The sequence below is a fragment of the Hippopotamus amphibius genome, chromosome 16 (genome assembly GCF_030028045.1).
Source record: "Hippopotamus amphibius kiboko isolate mHipAmp2 chromosome 16, mHipAmp2.hap2, whole genome shotgun sequence".
Lineage (NCBI taxonomy): Eukaryota > Metazoa > Chordata > Mammalia > Artiodactyla > Hippopotamidae > Hippopotamus > Hippopotamus amphibius.
Genome location: NC_080201.1, coordinates 30277910 through 30296461, shown reverse-complemented (window position 1 = coordinate 30296461; position 18552 = coordinate 30277910). Strand labels below are relative to the sequence as shown.

At 37.8% G+C, this 18552-nt stretch overlaps 2 protein-coding genes across 2 annotated transcripts in view; both read left to right on the top strand.

Annotated features, from left to right (window-relative positions):
- The window catches only part of LPCAT2 (lysophosphatidylcholine acyltransferase 2), a 60935-nt gene that overhangs the window by 34502 nt on the left and 7881 nt on the right, over positions 1-18552 (top strand). The window contains exon 12 of the mRNA XM_057712068.1: positions 17950-18048. Coding sequence (XP_057568051.1) covers positions 17950-18048 — 99 coding nt within the window. The remainder of the gene's footprint in view (positions 1-17949; positions 18049-18552) is intronic.
- On the top strand, positions 10648-11689 carry CAPNS2 (calpain small subunit 2). Its single transcript, XM_057712070.1, has one exon. The coding sequence runs from the start codon at positions 10748-10750 to the stop codon at positions 11489-11491; it is 744 nt and encodes a 247-aa protein (XP_057568053.1). The 5' UTR covers positions 10648-10747; the 3' UTR covers positions 11492-11689.

Here is an 18552-nt window from a genome sequence, read left to right as displayed (position 1 = left end):
ATACAAATAATCTTACCTTGTCCATGAAATGGTAATGTGTCGCTGCAATGCTGCTACTATAAAGTATAATGAAGATTTAGGGAAAAGGAGAGGTAAATTGTTGAATGTAACAGTGCAAGTTGGGAAAATAGAGGCACTTTTCACTTGTACCGTTACTAGTATTTCTGTGAGATTTATATAGCATCTTTCAGTATGGCTCTGGAAACCATGCAAGCAGTTTTAAATAAAGTTTCTGTAAATATGAACTTGGTGACAGGAAGGAATATGGAAGGGACATACAGATAAGGACAGGAGATGGGGAAATGGGAAATGACATGAAATAGGGACCAAGAGAGAAGTTCAAAGCACATCATAGACTTTATGCTCGTCAGGATTTTTAATCAAGGTTAAAAATAATCTCTATAGAGGTTGCACTGTCTTTCAGGAGTCAAACTGTCATAACAGCAGTAACAGGATTGTTATGATACCAGTTCTGTGTTTTAATGACTGATGATACCTGCCAGTGGCCCCATTGTTTCTACAGCACTGGAATATATGGGAAGATTTGGGAGTGAGGAAGGGAGTATAAACCAAGGATTACAATAAACCCTAGTTAGCCAGATTGACTCACTCTGAACTAGAGAATACAATAGTCTCCAAGCAGTTTGGAAACTGGTGAGCCTTTGTGGCCAATGTGGTCAATCACATTTCTGCACAGACTGCTTCCGTCGGCTCACATATCAATTATAACTGTGAGTTTTCTTCATTTCTTTGTATAGTGTATAAACTTGGCTTTAGATATAGACCATGAGTTGGTCTTTAAAATACTTTTGATCTCCAACATACTGGAAGGTAGAGACCATAATCTGGAGAATTAACGACTAATGCATTTGACCTTTCTTTCCTTCTTCCTTTTCTCTTCTCTCTGATCTCTGTCTTTCTCTCTTTCCGTTTTTTGTTTTTAACATACCTACATGTCTGTGCCTGTGAAGATTTGCTTTGTTTTGAGAAGCTGAATTATGATCCCCACTTCCATGCTCTCTTCAAGGGATTTAGCTGGGAAATGTTCCATGGGAAAGACAAAGAAGTTCAGTAAAGTCATAGTTTGTTTCTCTCTGAGTAGCTTATCTTGCTAAACTCAATGCTTATGAGGGGTGGGGGAGGAAGAAGGGTGGGAAAGAGGGTGGGGACTTCCTCTTGCTCTTTCAGTAGCTATAAATTTTTGCAGGGCAGAGGCCTCCTCCCATGCGCCTCTCCCACTTTATTCTCCTTTTCCCCTTCCTTCTTTTCTTCTCTCAATCTCTCTCAAAGTCTGGTGCAGTTGTGGTTGGTATTTTGGGGAAGGGGAGAGACCTGAATATCTTTCCACGTTCCCTTACTCCTTCTTCTCACATACAGTCCTGGCTAGTCTGCGAAAACTTCATAGTGGTTTTCGTCTGTCTGTCCTAAAAAAGATGTGCTGTCTGTTCAGTTCCTTCTGACAGCCCAATGTGTTCTTTTAGGTTGTTGGATATGTGATGGCAAATGATTTAAAGGTCCAACAGAAATGTGGCATTCATGATCCAAAGCATAGCATAGCTCACTAGTTTAGGATAATTTTTTTTGGAGATGTCTCATCTCTTTGGAAGAAAAAAAGAAAAAAGACCCTTTTCATCTTTAGGTTTCATTCAACTTCTTTATTTCCCCAAATATACACTGTACTCTCTGGATCAGAGGCTGATTGGGATTAGTCAAAAGTCCACATGAGTTAGAGTTGAAAGCAGAGACAGTAGTTTAAAACAGTGGCTTCTTAATATTTTTTACCTTCATAATTCAGTTCTCAAGACTAGATTTTCTGCCAGCACTCTTGAAAGGATTTAAATACACTTAATGGGACTGAGAAACAACACTGGCTAAGTCAGAAATAATTATAACACAGTCATTTTTTTCAGTTATAACAACATACACACAGCATCACTTTATTTCATTCATTCTTCAACGCTGTTTTTGAGCAGAGCTGTGTGCTGCCCTGCCAGCAGTATCTTATATACCTATGAGACAAAGTCCTCAAATATTTCAGCACACGTCATCTTTGTTGCTAGTTTGACAATATGCCATGTTATCTGCCTCTTACCTCTTACTAGTGGCAAGTCATATCTCGTCTACACTACATCTCATGATACATATGGTGTGATGTTCCATCTGGCACACATCACCTAACAGTGTGTATATTCGCTGGTAGCAAAGCTATATTTCAGGGGTCAGCAGCCTTTTTTCAGCAAAGAGCCAGATACTAAATGTTTTTGACTTTGTAGGACATTTGATCCTAAACTTTCAGTACAATTTGTACAACTGAATAAAAAAGTTAATCCACCTCACTCAGAAAGATTTCTCTGTTTATTTCCAGTCACTTAAGCCACATAAGTGCCCTGTCCTAATTCTCAGCATGAAAATCTGCATAATACAGCACCCTACTTTTCCCACAGGGAAGGGCAGGCAAGGATGCTTGTTATTATTGGCTCATGATTTAACACTTGAACTAATGCCAAGAACAGGGCAGACAGGAAGAACTCAGGATAAAGAAACGCATTCATTCCACACAATGCGAAACAGTAATAAAAGACCTCCAGAAGTTTACAATAGCCAAAACAATGCTGGGTAGTCAAAGTGCTAAAGTATACACACACCTTTCCTGTCTAATATTTAAACAAAGTACACAGTAATGCCAGAAGAACTAAGTACGAGTTAGAAGGCCAAAATGGGAAAAATCATGACAGTTTTCACATTTTTCATAGAATGGAAATAGTAACCATCTGTCTAAATTTTCTTAGCCTGTGGTCTGTGTGTGCATAATGGTTTTGGTAAAAAAAAGAGTGAGCTCGTGCCAGGCTATAGCTGAGTGATTAGAAATCAGTCTCACTCGTCTGTGAAGATGAGATATACCACTAGTTCAAAATGGAGAGGATGTCAATAATAAGTAGACAGATTTTGTGAGAATAAAGATTTAGAATGACCCCCTTTAAATCAGATGTGGAACGATGGTGGCTATAAGCCCTGACTGCAATCCTTCAGTCCAGCCCTTAACCTTTACCCGTGTGCTTTATTTTATTTTATTTTTATTTATTTTTTATTTATTAGCTGCATCAGTTCTTTGTTGCTGCATGTGGGCTTTCTGTAGTTGCAGAGAGTGGGGACTGCTCTTCACAGTACACAGGCTTCTCATTGCGGTGGCTTCTCTTGTTGCGGAGCACAGGCTCTAGGAGTGCGGGCTTCAGTAGTTGTGGCACATGGGCTCAGTAGTTGTGGCTCGAGGGCTCTAGAGCCCAGGCTCAGTAGTTGAGGCACACGGGCTTAGTGGCTCGACACCATGTGGGATCTTCCTGAACCAGGGCTCGAACCCGTGTCCCCTGCATTGGCAGGCGAATTCTTAACCACTGCACCACCAGGGAAGCCCCCAGCATGCTTTATTTTCATCAGGTTAGGAAATATAGTATGTGACAGCAAGCTATAGCTGATGGACCAGATCCAGTCTGACCCCTATTTTGTAAGTAAAGCTTTATTGGGACACAGCCATGCCCATTTGTTTGCGTACTGTCTGTGGCCACTTTCATAATACAGTGCCAGAGATGAGTAGTTGCAACAAACAGTGAAGTCTTCTATACTTTTTTTAAAAAATTGAATTATATAGTTGATTTACAATGTTGTGTTTCTGGTATACAGCAAAGTGATTCAGTTGTATTTATTCTTTTTCAGATTCTTTTCCATTATAGGTTATTATAAGATATTGAATATAGTTCCCAGTGCTACACAGTAGGACCTTGTTGTTTACCTATTTTATATCTAGTAGTGTATATCTGTTAATCCCAAGCTCCTAATTTATCCATCTTCCACCCACCCTTTCCCCTTTCTTCTAACCTTTAAATTTCTGGTTCAGGTTTGATGTGTACTTTATTATTTCATAGCTCATGTGAAGAGAACTCATCTTGATTCCAATCTCAATTAGTCAGGATTTGTTATATGAAATATACTCTAAAGCTTATATGATATAAGTAACAGAAGAAGGCTATAACTTTCCGAGTGGGCTAGATGAACATTTCTATCCAGTTGTACCAGTTGTCCTGAAAGTTTGATGGTACTATATGTCTGACCATTTCCCTCTTCAATTCCCAGGGTGACTTAACTCCCCCATGTAGTCCAGTGTAATATTTTCCCTCCCTGAGTGTTCTTACACTATAAATATGCTTTTAAGCATGGGGATTATACGCTTTCTTTTTGGCTTCTCAATGCAAGTCTACCTAGGAGACACTTAGAGGAAACAGAAAGGAGAAGGCATCGATTAAAGCTTAACGTTTTTATTGGAGCAAGTGAGCAATTACTGGCCTCCTCCAAGAGCATAATGAGGTAAAGAACAGGGCTTTGTAAAGAGCAAATTGTGTCAGACCAATTTAATTTCCGCCTATGTCGGAGTGACAGTCCACGATGATAAAGAAGAAGAAGTAGATATTATCTATATGGATTCTACAAAGGCTTTTGATTTCATCCAACATGACATTCTCATCAATAAATTAGGAAGGTCTGGTGTAGATCATGTTACAGTTAGGTGAACGGCGTCACTGAAAGTGGGAGCTGTGTGTCCTTCTGTGTTATTCTAGACCTGCTCCAGTTCCCTCCACCTTGGAATTCTGTCTGGAGGAGCAATATACTTGATAGGTTACTGGAATACTTTTGAAAACCAGACAGTACGTCAAAGCGAGGATAAGGGTAAGTATGTCTTTAAAAGTTGTAGAACCAGACCCAAGAAAAGATTAAATTAAATTCATATGTAACATAAAAATACTTGGGCTTGAGAAGGAAACTGAATGAAGAGTAAGAATGAAGCTGCTGTCACCACTTTAGGGCACATGAAGATCTAGACTCACAGAATTCTAGAGCTGAAAGGATATTTAGTGTCACATTGCCCATCTTCCTCATTTTGCAGAAAGCTTCCAGCCCAGAAGAGGAAGTTGCATGCTCAAGGCTACAGAGCTGGTTAATTGCAGGACTGGGACCAGAACATCTAGTTCGGCATTCTTTTTACTACAAGCTGTCTGTGGATTTTTTAAAAATAACTTTCTTGAGGCATATTTTACACTTCATAGCATTTAGCCATTTCAAGCATACCATTCAGTGATTTTTTTAGTAAATTTACCAAATTGTGCAACCAGCACCATAAATCTGTTTTAGAGTTTTTCCATCACCCCATTATGATACCTTGTGTCATTAACTGTTAATTCCTGTCACCTACCTGTCTCCCAGCCCTAGGCAACCACTGTAGAGTTGTAAGTCCTCCTGTGTTATTCTAGTCCTGGTCTAAAATAAAGACTAGACTAGAGAGTTTCTGTCTGTATAGTTTGCCTTTTCTGGACATTTCATATAAGGGAATCATATGATCTACAGTCTCATGCCTGGCTTCTATCACTTATAAGTTTTTGAGGTCCATCTATGTCATTGCATATATTAATAATTCATCCCTTTTTATTGCCAAATAGTACTCCATTGTATGAATGTATCACATTTTGTTTATTCATTCATCTGTTAGTGGATATTTAGGTTGTTTCTACTTTGGAACTATTATGAATAGTGGCGTTAATAGCATTCTTGTGTCACTGTTAACTTTTTAAGTTCAAAAACCCTTCCCCCTCAAGTTGAGGTTAAATTTTCCATTGAATAAGGCCTCTTCCTTTACTCTTTTTCTCCAAATCTGGATAGTAGAGTCCCCCCAGACAGCGACCAAAGTTCCTATTAATGTTCTAATAAATAGCCTTAGGGGATTAAATAGTCCAGAGAAGAAAAGGCTTGTTAATCTGATAACAGTCTTTTATTCTACGATGGCTTATGAGAAACTGTTAGCCAAATGCTCTCCATCTTCACAGAAAATAAATGAGAGGAATTGGATTTAAACTTCAGCGAAAAACACTTCAGATGGGCATAAGGAGGCACATTTTATATGACAATGGATGCTGTCAAGTTAATTTGCAATATTATAAAAACAAAGCCCATGTAATGTCCTCAGAGAGAAGCTTATATGAATGGATTTAAATCTGTCTGAGGCCAGATGGCCCCTTGTGATCCCCTAAAGGGAAGACAGTCCTTTTGTGGTGCTTCTTCAGTGTTGTAAAAGAAGACATTTGGCCTTTGGTGTTTACAGAAACCATTTCATGGTGCCCATGAGACCAGTTATTGGAGTCATTGTGCCCTAAAACCAATTGAGGAGAGTTTTACACAAACCACCAGGTGTTGTAGGAGACATTGCCCTCATGTCCTACACAGAGCACTGTCCCCCAGCTACTATTCTCTCCCTAATAATAGCTAGAATAATCACTATTCAATTCTAGAATTATACAGTTTATAAAGTAATTTTACATTTAATCTCCTTTTGACTTCACATTCAAGCCTTAGTAGTTTACACAGTAACCTGTGAGATGGACTCTGTTGCGTGGCAGTTCAGAGTCATTTCCAATTTCATTCTATTCTATTGAGCTGCCTTTACCTCCCACCATTCTCAGCAATAAACTCTCATCGCATTGCTATATTCACTGTCTCTTGAATACCACACATCCTTTAGTTCCTCTATCTTTTCACTATACCACCCCTTCATATATATATATCTCTCTGTCTATTTGGAGAACTCTGACTTAGCCTATAGTCAGGCCTACACATTATCTCTTCTGTAAGTGAATGTTCTCCTTCCCTTTGCCTCAGCAGAACTTATTGTTCCCCTTTTGGGCACCCATACTGGTTTGATAAAGTACAATATGTTAGCTTTGTGACCTTTTATAAATAGCTTAACTTCTCTGAGTTTTTCTTTCCTTATTTTGAGTGCTTTTGTGTCTTTCAGGGGAATTCTATGAGATCTGTATACCAAAGAATATTATATACAAATGTAATAGTTCAGTATTAATGGTAGAAATTGTGAAAATAGACTCAGATTATAGTAACAACAACTAAATTTTTGTGGGTCTCTTTGATCCTTGAGGACAGCAGTCCTCCTAAACATTGAGTCCAGGTCCCGAAACATAAATGAAATTAATCATTATGAAGTATGCAGGGGAGATACTATTATAATCATTTTGCAGATTGAAATTAAGGTCCAAAATGCTGAGTGATATGATTTAGTTATTATGTCCTGGCTGCTTTTCCCTGAGTTTACTGATAGAACTTCAGAGACTTCTGAAGGAAGACTCTACCTAGTATCAAGGGTGAGATTTCTCAAAGTATTATCTGTCATAGACTGACTATCTGTCAATCTGTCAGGGACTATCTGTCATAGACTGACTTCTGAAGATACTTATTAAAAATATAAAATCTCACAAATATAATTTTGAGCAAAGAAAATCCAGACACACAATATCAGAAAAGAGAGGACAGTATTTCCAATTTCATAGAAATAAAAAGTATTATAAAAAAAGTACTATGAGCAACTCTATGCCAACAGATTGGATAACCTAGATGTAATGGACAAATTCCTAGAAATGTACAACCTACCAAGACTGAATCATGAACAAATAGAAAATATGAACAGACCTAACTATTAAGGATATTGAATGAGTAATTTTTTGAAAACCTCCCAACAAAGAAAATCCCAGGACCAGATGGCTTCACTAGAGAATTTTACCAAATGTTTAAAGAAGAGTTAACACCAGTCTTTCTCAATCTTTCCCCAAAAATTGAAGAGGAAGGAATACATCCCAACTCATTCTATGAGGCCAACATTATCCTGATACCAAGGTCAGAAAAAGATACTACTGGTGACCCTTAACACAGGGGTTAGGGGAACCAACCCCTGTGCAGTCAAAAATCTGCGTATAATTTTACAGTCGGTCTGTTGTATCCATAGTTCTGCATCCACAGATTCAACCAACCTCAGATGGTGTAGTACTGTAGTATGTATTTATTGAAAAAAATCTTAGTAGAAATGGACCCACATAGTTCAAACCCGTATTGTTTAAGGGTCAACGTATGTGAAAAGAAAACTACAGACCAATGTCCCACATGAATATTGATGCAAAAATCTTATCAAAATACTAGCAAACAATTCAACAGCACATTAAGAGGACTTTACATCATGACTAAGTGGGATTTATTCCTTGAATGCATGCGTGGTTCAATATGAAAATCAATCCATGTAATAAACCACATTAACAGAATGAAGGGGGAGATAACATGGTTATCTCAATTGATACAGAAAAAGCATTTGACAAAATTCAACATCCTTTCAGATAAAAACACTTAATAGGAATAGAAGGAAAGTACCTCAACGTAATAAGAACCCACCTATGCCTGCTTTCTCTACATTTATTCAGCGTAGTACTGGAAGTCCTAGCCAAAACACTTAGGCAAGAAAAGAAATGATAACCATATGCAAAAGAATGAATTGGACGCTTACTTTATGCCATATGTAAAAATTAACCCAAAATGGATCAAAGGCCTAAACATAACAGCTAAAACTATTATGTTTTGTCTTAGACAAAAACATAGAGGAAAGCTTTGTGACACTGGATTTCTTGTTGATTTTTTGGATATGCACAAGCAATAAAAGAAAAATTAGATAAATTGGACTACATCAAAATTAAAAACTTTTATGCGTTGAAGGACACTATCAATAGAGTGGAAAGGCAACTCATGGAATGGAAGAAAATATTTGTACATCACATAACTAATAAGGGGTTAATATCCAGAATGTAGATAGAACTACAAAATAACAACAAAAAAGCAAACAACCCAATCAAAAAATGGGCAAAGGACTTGAATAGACATGTCTCCGAAGAAGATATACAAGTGACCAACAGGTATATGAAAAGATGCTCAACGTCACTAATCATTAGGGAAATGCAAATTAAGACCACAAGATATCATCTCACATGCATTAGGATGGCTATTATCAAAAACAAACAAACAAAAAAACACCCAGAAAACAAGTGTTGGCAAGGCTATGGAAAAATTGGAATGGTTGTACACTGTTAGTGGGAATGTAAAATAGTGTAGCCACTGTAGAAAATAGTATGGTGGTTCTTCAAAAAATTAAAAACAGAATTACCATTTGATCTAGCAGTTCTGCTTCTGGGTATATATCCAAAAGATTTGTTAGTAGGGACTTGAAGAAATATTTGCACACCCAGGTTCATAGCAGCATTATTCATAAAAGCCAAAATGTGGAAGCAACCCAAGCATCCACCAGTGGATGAATGGATAAACAAAATGTTATATACATACAATGGAATATTATTTAACTTTAAAAGGGGAAATAAGTTCTAACACATGATACAACATGGACGAAACTTGAAGATATTATGCTAAGTGAAATTAGTCACAAAAGGACAAATACTGTATGATACCATTTATATGAGATACCTAGAACAGTTAAATTCATACAGACATGAAGTAGAATGGTGGTTGCCAGGGCCTAGGTGGAGAAGGGACTGTTTAATGGGGACAGAGTTTTAGTTTTGCAAGAAGAAAAAATTTCTGGAGATGGATGGTGATAATGGTTGCACAGCAATGTGAATGTAATTAATGCCACTGAACTGTACACTTCAAAATGGTTAAGATGGTAAACTTTATGTTATATGTATTTTACCACAATTTAAAAAAAAATTTTAATTAGAAATTTAAAAACGATACACAAAAAAGTATATGCTGTATGATACCATTTATTTAAGGTTCAAAAATGAATCTGTGGTGTTAGATGTTGGGATAATGGTTACACTTGGAAGAGGAGAGTAACTGGAAAGGCAGGAAGAGGCTTCAGAGGTCCTAGTGATGTTCTATTTCTTGATCTGGGTGTTATGACATGGGTGTATACCATTTGTGAAATTCTTTGATCTATACATTTGTGATTGTACAATTTTCTATGTGAATGTTACACTTCCAAAAGATTCCAGAAATGTAGATCATGAACCTGACAGCAGACTATACAGAATCAGAATCTCTGAGGATGGGACCTGGGAATCCTACATTTTAAAAATCCTCCTTCCGAGTTTTTCTTTTCTTTTTTTTTTTTTTTGATTGTAATCAAGTTTCTTTAATGATAAGGCCATGCTCTGATTATCATATTATGACACCCAAAGTCAGAGTCTTTTTGATTTACAATAGACGTGGTCCATTGTTTTCATACTTATTAGGTGTTGGGGCTGTATAGTTCATAGGCTGAAAGTCTTTTAGGCCTGGCAGATATCTTAGAAGACATCTAGTCTAATCCCCTTAAGTTACAAATGAGGAAGCTGACAATTCCGAGTTTCTTAAGAACATTGGATGCTGCAGGTCTTTGCTAAAGGAAGAGAATTAGGTAAATATTTTTCCAGTGCCCAAGAATTCTTCAGCTGTACCCTAACAATAAATATCCCTTAGAAAAATTCTTGATATCCTTGAGTTATTTACCTTCTCCTGTTAGGAAAACCCACGTCATCTTTCACGTGCTGAGAAAGAGAACTAAAAAAATAATAAATAGCATATATAAATGTATAGTTTAATACATTACACTTAACAATATGATTTCTTCTAATTTGTCAGACATACTACAGCTTAGGAGTATTTTATTGAGGCCCTCTGAAAAATGGCAGGTGCTAGGACCTAGTGGAATTCAGGCAACTACAGTAGGAGGCAAGGCATCACACCCCAGGGTGTGGTGCAGTGCAAGCAAGTACAGGAAAGCCAGTTCTTCCACAAGTAAACTACTTAGACTCCATTTCATCTCTCTCATACCACCTCCAAGATTTGAGCAGCTTTTACCCTTGCTTGGTAAACCGAAAGCATGTTTCTTGCAAAGGCTCTATTGGAAGGAGCAGATCAAGGTCTTGGACAAGCTCTTGGAAACCTTCTTGGAGGAGGCGGTCAGAGAAGAGGAGGAGGAGGAAATATTGGAGGGATAGTTGGAGGAATTGTGAATTTTATCAGTGAGGCTGCAGCTGCTCAGTATACCCCGGAACCGCCACCCACTCAGCAGCATTTCACCAACGTGGAGGCCAACGAAAGTGAGGAAGTTAGGCGGTTTCGGCAACAGTTTGCACAGCTAGCTGGACCAGACATGGAGGTGGGTGCCACTGACCTAATGAATATTCTCAACAAAGTCCTGTCTAAACACACGGATCTGAAGTCTGATGGCTTCAGTCTTGACACCTGCCGGAGCATCGTGTCTGTCATGGACAGTGACGCAACTGGAAAGCTGGGCTTTGAAGAATTTAAGTATCTCTGGAACAACATCAAGAAATGGCAGTGTGTTTATAAGCAATTTGACAGGGACCATTCCGGGTCTCTGGGAAGTTCTCAGCTGCGGGGGGCTCTGCAGGTAGCAGGCTTCCAGCTAAATGAACAACTTTACCAAATGATTGTCCACCGATATGCCGATGAGGATGGAAGTATGGATTTTAACAACTTCATCAGCTGCCTGGTTCGCCTGGATGCCATGTTTCGTGCCTTCAAATCCCTGGATAGAGATGCGGATGGCCTGATTCAGGTGTCCATCCAAGAATGGCTGCAGCTGACTATGTATTCCTGAAGTGGGCACTAAGTCAGGACACCCCTCCCTGCCCCCCACTGGAGAACAGAACTGCTGGAAACTTAGCCATGCTCCCTGCATGGTTGCAGATACCCCATCCGAAGCTGTCATTTCCTGCTGAGTTCTTTCACAACCCGACCCATTTCTGAACTTGTGCTGCCCTTTACTGCTTAATTAAAGCAGATTTTTTATGAAAAATGTTCTGAGTGGTTTGTATGTCGGGTTTTTGAGATTCGGGATTTATATGGACTTATATATGTGATGGGGGTTGTTGGTGCAGGGCAGGCTATCATGGAGTAGATTTTAATAGGTCATTGCTTATTTGGTGAATGAATTCCAAAGAGAGCAAAATTGTTGTTATTGTTAAGAATGACATTTTGAAAAAAATCCTGGAATAAATCAAGAAAGCTCTCAGGAGATATTTTTTTCCATTAAAAAGGTGAGGAGGCAGGAAGTTCAAAACCTGTTTTTCTCTTAATTCACATCTGGTCTTTACATTACATTTTTTTTTTTAAGTGTTTTCCCGGAAACCTATTTAACTGTATAGAAACAGGTTCAGAAGTGTGAAATTAAGCAGTTTTATAAAAGGTAGTATTTCTTTTTTTTTTTGAGTAGAAATCTATTTTTTTATTTTTTAGAACTTTTATTGAGATACAGTTAACATACAAAAAACTGCATATATTTAGAACATACAATTTGGTATCCCAATCTCCCAATTCTTTCCCCCCCAACCCTCCCCGCTTTCCCCACTTGGTGTCCATATGTTTGTTCTCTACATCTGTGTCTCTACAAAAGGTAGTATTTCTTTTTTAATGGTAGAACAACTATCTAAAATCTAGAATTCTTTAGTCCTGTTTCTCTAGTAAAATAAGCATGTAACAGTTTTGTTTTCATGTAATTGTAAAGAGGACCAGGACATTGGGGAATGAAAGGGTGTACTCATGGTTGAAATGAGTCTTTGCTTGCCTTGATGAATCAAAGTGTTCACTCTTACATGTACTTCACACAAAATCAGGCACACCCAGCTAATGTTAGCCAGCTCTTGTCATGTCTTGCCCTGCCTGGGAGCAAGGAATATTCTTTCATTCGTTTGAAAACTGCAGACAGGAAAAAGAAAATAAAGAAAAAAAAGAAAATGTACACAAATCATAATCAGTTATTTGGCATCTAAAGCAATAAAGAGATATATAAATATATATAAATGTTGCTGAGTCTTTATTGCAGTGGTTCTCAGTCTTGACTGCAATTTAGAATCACAGCAAGAGCTCTTTAGCTGAATCCCACTCCACATGAGTTAAGTAAAAATCTTTAGAGGTGGGGCTCAGAGATGAGTATGTTTTTAAAGCTCCCCAAGTGACTCTAATGAACAACCAAGGTTGATAGCCACAGCTTTAAGGTTAGGCTGTCTCACCGTATTTTTCATATTAGTCTCCGCTGAAAACTGAGGCCCCGCAGGGGTCAGTGTTGCTGGAGTCCAAGAGAAAGAAGATAGGAGTATGGAGAAACTGCCATCCAAAAAGCAGGGATAGTTGTGCCTTTCTTGTGAATGGCCCTTGGTTTGGCTTTTTCGTTTTGATTCAGGTGGTGATAACGGGGCAAACAGAATCCAGAATTCTCGACCAGTGGACTCAGCTAGAGAGGCCGCGTTTGCAAGTGCTCTGTTCATCTGCCTATTTAATTGGTTTCTACCCTTCCTGCTTCTCTGCTTTTTAATGCATTCCCTCTCTCCCAATCTACTTTAGGGGATCATCCTGAGTTTGAAGATAAATCCTTCCTTTTTGACTCATTTAGAGGAAAGTTATAACTCTTGCAGTGATGTAACTGGCCTGTTAACAGCCCTCAGCTGTCTGTTAGAAATCCCCAGTGAAATTAGGAGAGGTTGGCATTTGGCCTCTGTGTACACCATCATCACCATCGTATAATATTATGAAATACCACATGCGTGTAATTCTGAATTGAGCCAAGCACAGGGGTCACGTCCGCTTTCCTCAAGGGACTTGTAATTTAAACTTGGTCTGGGGAGCTACTTAAACCAGGTGTGGTTATATAAGAATGAGGCTGCTGCCAGCAACCACACATTAATATCAGGATCCCTATTTTAGAATAAGGCCCCTAATATGTTAGGCATGGGTGTAGTAATATGGCCAGGAAAGGGAAAAGCTGCCAAGATGCCTTTTAAGTTCTCAGAATATAAAGTTTAAAATTTAACCGTACTACATCATGGTTGGGGAACAGAAAATGTAGCCCCACTTTTCTCCCCTCACTTCATTTTAAATGTTTTATGACAGTTAAGATAATTATCTCACACAAGGGGTGGTACTAAGTATTTCTCTTGCTCTTAAGGTTAAGGGCTTACCTACTTTTATGATTCTCTTCCTGCATGCACAGGGCAAACATCCTGAAGTTACCTAAGTTTCTCTTTTGTTCTTTTCTGAGTTTGTATCAAATTTGTACAGGTCACCCCAGGCACTCAAGTGGATCCCAGAAAATTTAGTCCAAAGTCTGGATTTTTCCAAGTAACCAAACCTTTGGCATTGTGTAGAACCAATAGCTTAACAGCTGATTGAATTTCTTAGTTTCCATCCAATGGTTTTTTTTTTCAGTCGATGTTTTAAAGGCACGTTTTCAGTGTAAGAGGGAGTATTCGCCTGATAATTTTTTTTTAATTTTGCCTTTCCTACGTGGAAGACTACTGATAGCCTAAGATGAAGGACTTTGATTCATATAACTCCATCTCATTTTTAAATTTCTAAAAGCAATACAATCAGTGTAGTAAGTTGAAAATAATGATTTTGTTTAAATGTGAAATTATATATCTACATTTTAAAATTTCAAAACATGCTATGTGGTTTTGAAAAACACCTTAGTCTTAATATAATACACTGACTTCTATAACCTGTAACAGCAAGAAAAAGAACTGTGTGTTCTGTACCTAAGACCAGCAAATGTCCAAAAACATTCAGACTCTGTATATCATCTTAAAGGTCACTTTTGAAATATTTTTTGAATAATGATGCATGTGTTTTTAAAAGTTGATTTATATACCAACTTCAATCAGAAATTTCATCAGTAATATTGCACAACTAACCCATAGTAGGCCCTTAAAAAATATTTGCAGAGGTGCCTTCAGGGCACTGATATTTAATATACCTATTGATCTTGAAGTGTTTTCAGAATTACTTTTTTTAAATGTCTATTTTTAATGCTAAGCGGATTAAAACAACTTAATTCCTAGAAAATTGGTAATACAATTACACAGATGGGTAGAAATATGTTGTTAATAAGAACATTGAGGTAGACAGTATATCTCTTCCCTGACTCTCCTGTATAACTGAGAATTTACTGAATTTGAATAATAATACTCTTCCTGAGGATAATTTTTTACAAAGGAACTGATTTGAATTTGAAAAATTAAAGGTATGGTTTTTTGCTGTATACTTTTTTATTATCTGTTTTTAAATATGTTTTATCAACTTATTTTTGCTTTAATTTGAATGATTGGGAATCAGATTACCTAAATGTTAATTGTCGTTATGGCAACAGTGAGTTTTGTGACCTCAAGTAAAACTTATGTCTCAATATTTTCCATTGGTAAAAATGAAAAAGTTGAATGGATGATTTCTAAGACTCCTTCCAGTTCTAAATTTTATTATTCTGAATTTGGAACCTTAAAAATGTATTATTAGTGCAATAACAAAATCTCTCAGAATAATTTACCTGCTACCTTTTTTCCTTCACATTACTAGGATGAAAACTTATGTATAATTTCTCTTGTGGTTGATTATTGAGTCTGCTTTAACATTCTTTTGTCAGTCAAAGCCAGTCATATAAAACTGTTAATGAAAATTAGGTGGCCAGAATATTACCTTTATTTGTGAATAGTGGTAATATTACGGGTCTTTTACATTTCTCTTTTTCCGTCTGAAAAATAAGCTGTAATGCTTGACCTGTGTTATGCATAGGGCTCGGTAATATGGATAAAAGTTGGATGCCTCAAAATAAATTCAAAAGAATATTTCTAATCATACTACCTATGGCTGTATCTTCAGTGTCCATAGATCATTTCTTTTTTAATTTATTTTAATTGAAGTATAGTTGACTTACAATGTTGTGTTAATTTCTGCTGTATACCAAAGGGATTCAGTTATATATATATACACATTTTTTTGTATAATGTATATATATATATACATACATTGTGTATATATAATTGTATATATATATACATTTTTTTCATATTCTTTTCCATTATGGTTTATCACAGTATATTGAATATAGTCATAGATCTTTCTTATATCTATTCTTCAGAACTTCTATTCAAGACTTCTGTGTTGCTTAGTGGAGAAAACCAATTGCAGAAGAAATTTACCTTTATTGAGCATATATCCACAGTTCAATAAGCTGTTCAACCTCTTAGGCCTAATGAACAACAGCCCTCCAGAGTATGTAAGAAAATTAAATGATAGAGGCACAACAAGGAAAATTATGTCCCTTAAAACCCTACTTTCTCTGAAACTTCTGGGGTGATGAAAATGTTGTAGCTATCAATTGTGATGGTGGTTACCTTGGTGTCTACATTTTTTCAAAGAACACCAAACTGTACACTTAAAATGGATATTTTTTATTGACTGTAATTGATACCTCAATAAAGTCGATCAAAAAAAAGGAAGAAAACAGCTCTCATAGAGGCTGGTAATGAGACAAAAATGGAAGTCAGATGACCTGAGTGCTAAATCTCTGGAAGAGACACTGTTACTTTAGGGAAATCTTGAAATCTCTGTTTCTACCTTCTCTGATGGGAAAATGAAGTTAAATTATTCCTTTTTAGTTCCCACCCTGCAGCAAGATAAAGTAGTATGGTGACAGTGAGTCTTGGTTGCTTTGAGAAGCTGACGGAAGCAACAAAATTTTTTCCCTAGAAAAATGTACATATAAACCTTTTAGGGGCTTCAAGGACCTTCCTTTTCAGGCTCATCTGTGAAACCCCAGTGAAGAACGCTGCTTGAGTGTCTTAAGGTGAACCCAAAGTAGTAGGTAAAGGGTAGGTGAGGAAAAGGTAGCACCTACCTATGTGTGCTAGGCAATGGGAATATATTGCACAGAAGGAAGTCAATCCCTGCCCTAGAGGAACTCCTGATGGTTGAAATGTAGACATTTAGTCACAAAGATTACACTCTTATCGGTCCCAAACATCTGCTCACCTATCAAGTACTTCGCTAGCTTTGTTATTACTAGTTCAGAGTTTATCTGGCAACTCATCATTTGAAGATCTTGCTGCTGAAATGATTCTACGTCTAGGATGATAATTATTGTGCTTGTTGTTCTGTTTCTTTCTCCCTCCTCCTCCTCTCTCTCTCCCCCTCCATCTTTCTCTTCCACTCTCCACCTCTCTTTTCTTTTCTCCTCTTCCCCTTTCCTTCTTGTTAGTGCCTCTCTCTTCTCTCTCTTCCTTCCGTCCTCCGTCCCTCTCTGCCTTGACTCTCTCTCCCTTTCTTCCTCTCTTCTTTAATCTTTCTCTTCTTTCTCCCCATTTCATCCCCTCAGCGTTCCTGTCTAGGTGAGTAGTTCATGTGTAGGAAAAACTCTGCATTCAGTCAGCATGGATTAAAATTATCAAACCCTTCTTTTATAATGCCATCATGAAACACCTGCTGAAGTGTATAGATACAAACATCATATGAATTAGCTATAGTTTCCAGAGGCTTAGAAGTGCAGGATCTTCCAGGGCCTGATATCACTAAGGGGCCCTTGAAGTTGTTCAGGTTTGCTTATTCCTGCTTTATTGCAGATTAAGCCCAGAAAGAAGAAAGAATGTAGCTGTGATTATTGCCTCACTTTGCCCTTTTCCTTTCCCTTCTGTTTCCTATATGTAGAGGGTCTCTTAGTGACCCACTGATGTTGGCCATCATTGCAGGCCCACCATCAATGGTGGAATGAAGACTTCAGTCCCACCTAGGATGAAATCTTCCATCCTGCTTCCCAGAGAGGATGCCATCAAGGCTGAGCTCAGGAACCCACACTGAGTGCTATGGAGCCACTCTAAATGAGCCTCAGTGATAACATGTTCATATTTACCACTGAACAAAAATATATTTTTCTTCCTTCTGAATTGGAAATGGGTGGGCCACTCACTAGCTGTTCCATCTCAGTGCAAACTTTTTTCCAAATAGGCTCAGTGCAGGGGACTTCCCTGGTGGGCCAGTGGTTAGGACTGTGCCCTTCCACTCTAGAGGGCCTGGGTTGTATCCCTGGTCAGGGAATTAAGATCCTGCATGCTGCAAGGTGTGGCCAAAAAATTTAAAAAATATTTTTTTAAACACTAAAAAAAGGTGTTCTCAAATAGGCCTGTACATGATGATGTTGAGCTGCGTGGCATGCCTGAATTTCTCCTTGTGGGCTGTGATTAATAGTCATTCAACCAGTGGCCCTGCTAATTGATTTCTCTCATCCTTTCACAGAACCATGATGGCAGTATCGACTTCCGAGAGTATGTAATTGGCCTGGCTGTCTTGTGCAACCCTGCCAACACAGAGGAGATCATCCAGGTGGCATTTAAGGTACTGTCAGCCCCACTGAAAGCATCTTGGTCTGTCTTGTAAACAAGTGTTGACTCTAAGTGTATTATTTGAAAATCAGTGCATCTATTACAAGTGTTTATAGATCTGCTGTGACATGTACACGAGGGTAATGTGATTAAGACAATCGCTACTGAGAATAAAGAAAACACAGGCATTTGTTTAAAAAAAAAAAGTCTTTGGAAGCAGCCTAGTTAACAGCATCAGGATTGAAGAGCAGGTGATTTAATAAATTAGCTTAAAAATTATTTCTTTTCGGCCTCCCCATTTTGAAGCCCCAAAATGAGGTTTATAAATAAACACTGCCTGTCTCCAGTCATCCTAATTCACCGTGCAGAAAGTTCTGATCCATCCTTATTTTCTCACTCTGTATATCAGAGATATTTTAGGTGATCTTTTCCTAATGGAGTTTACTTTGTTGTGGTGGCGTCAGGTGAATACCATCATAAATGTCCCCAGTTTCCACCCTATATGTTTTCCTGTATA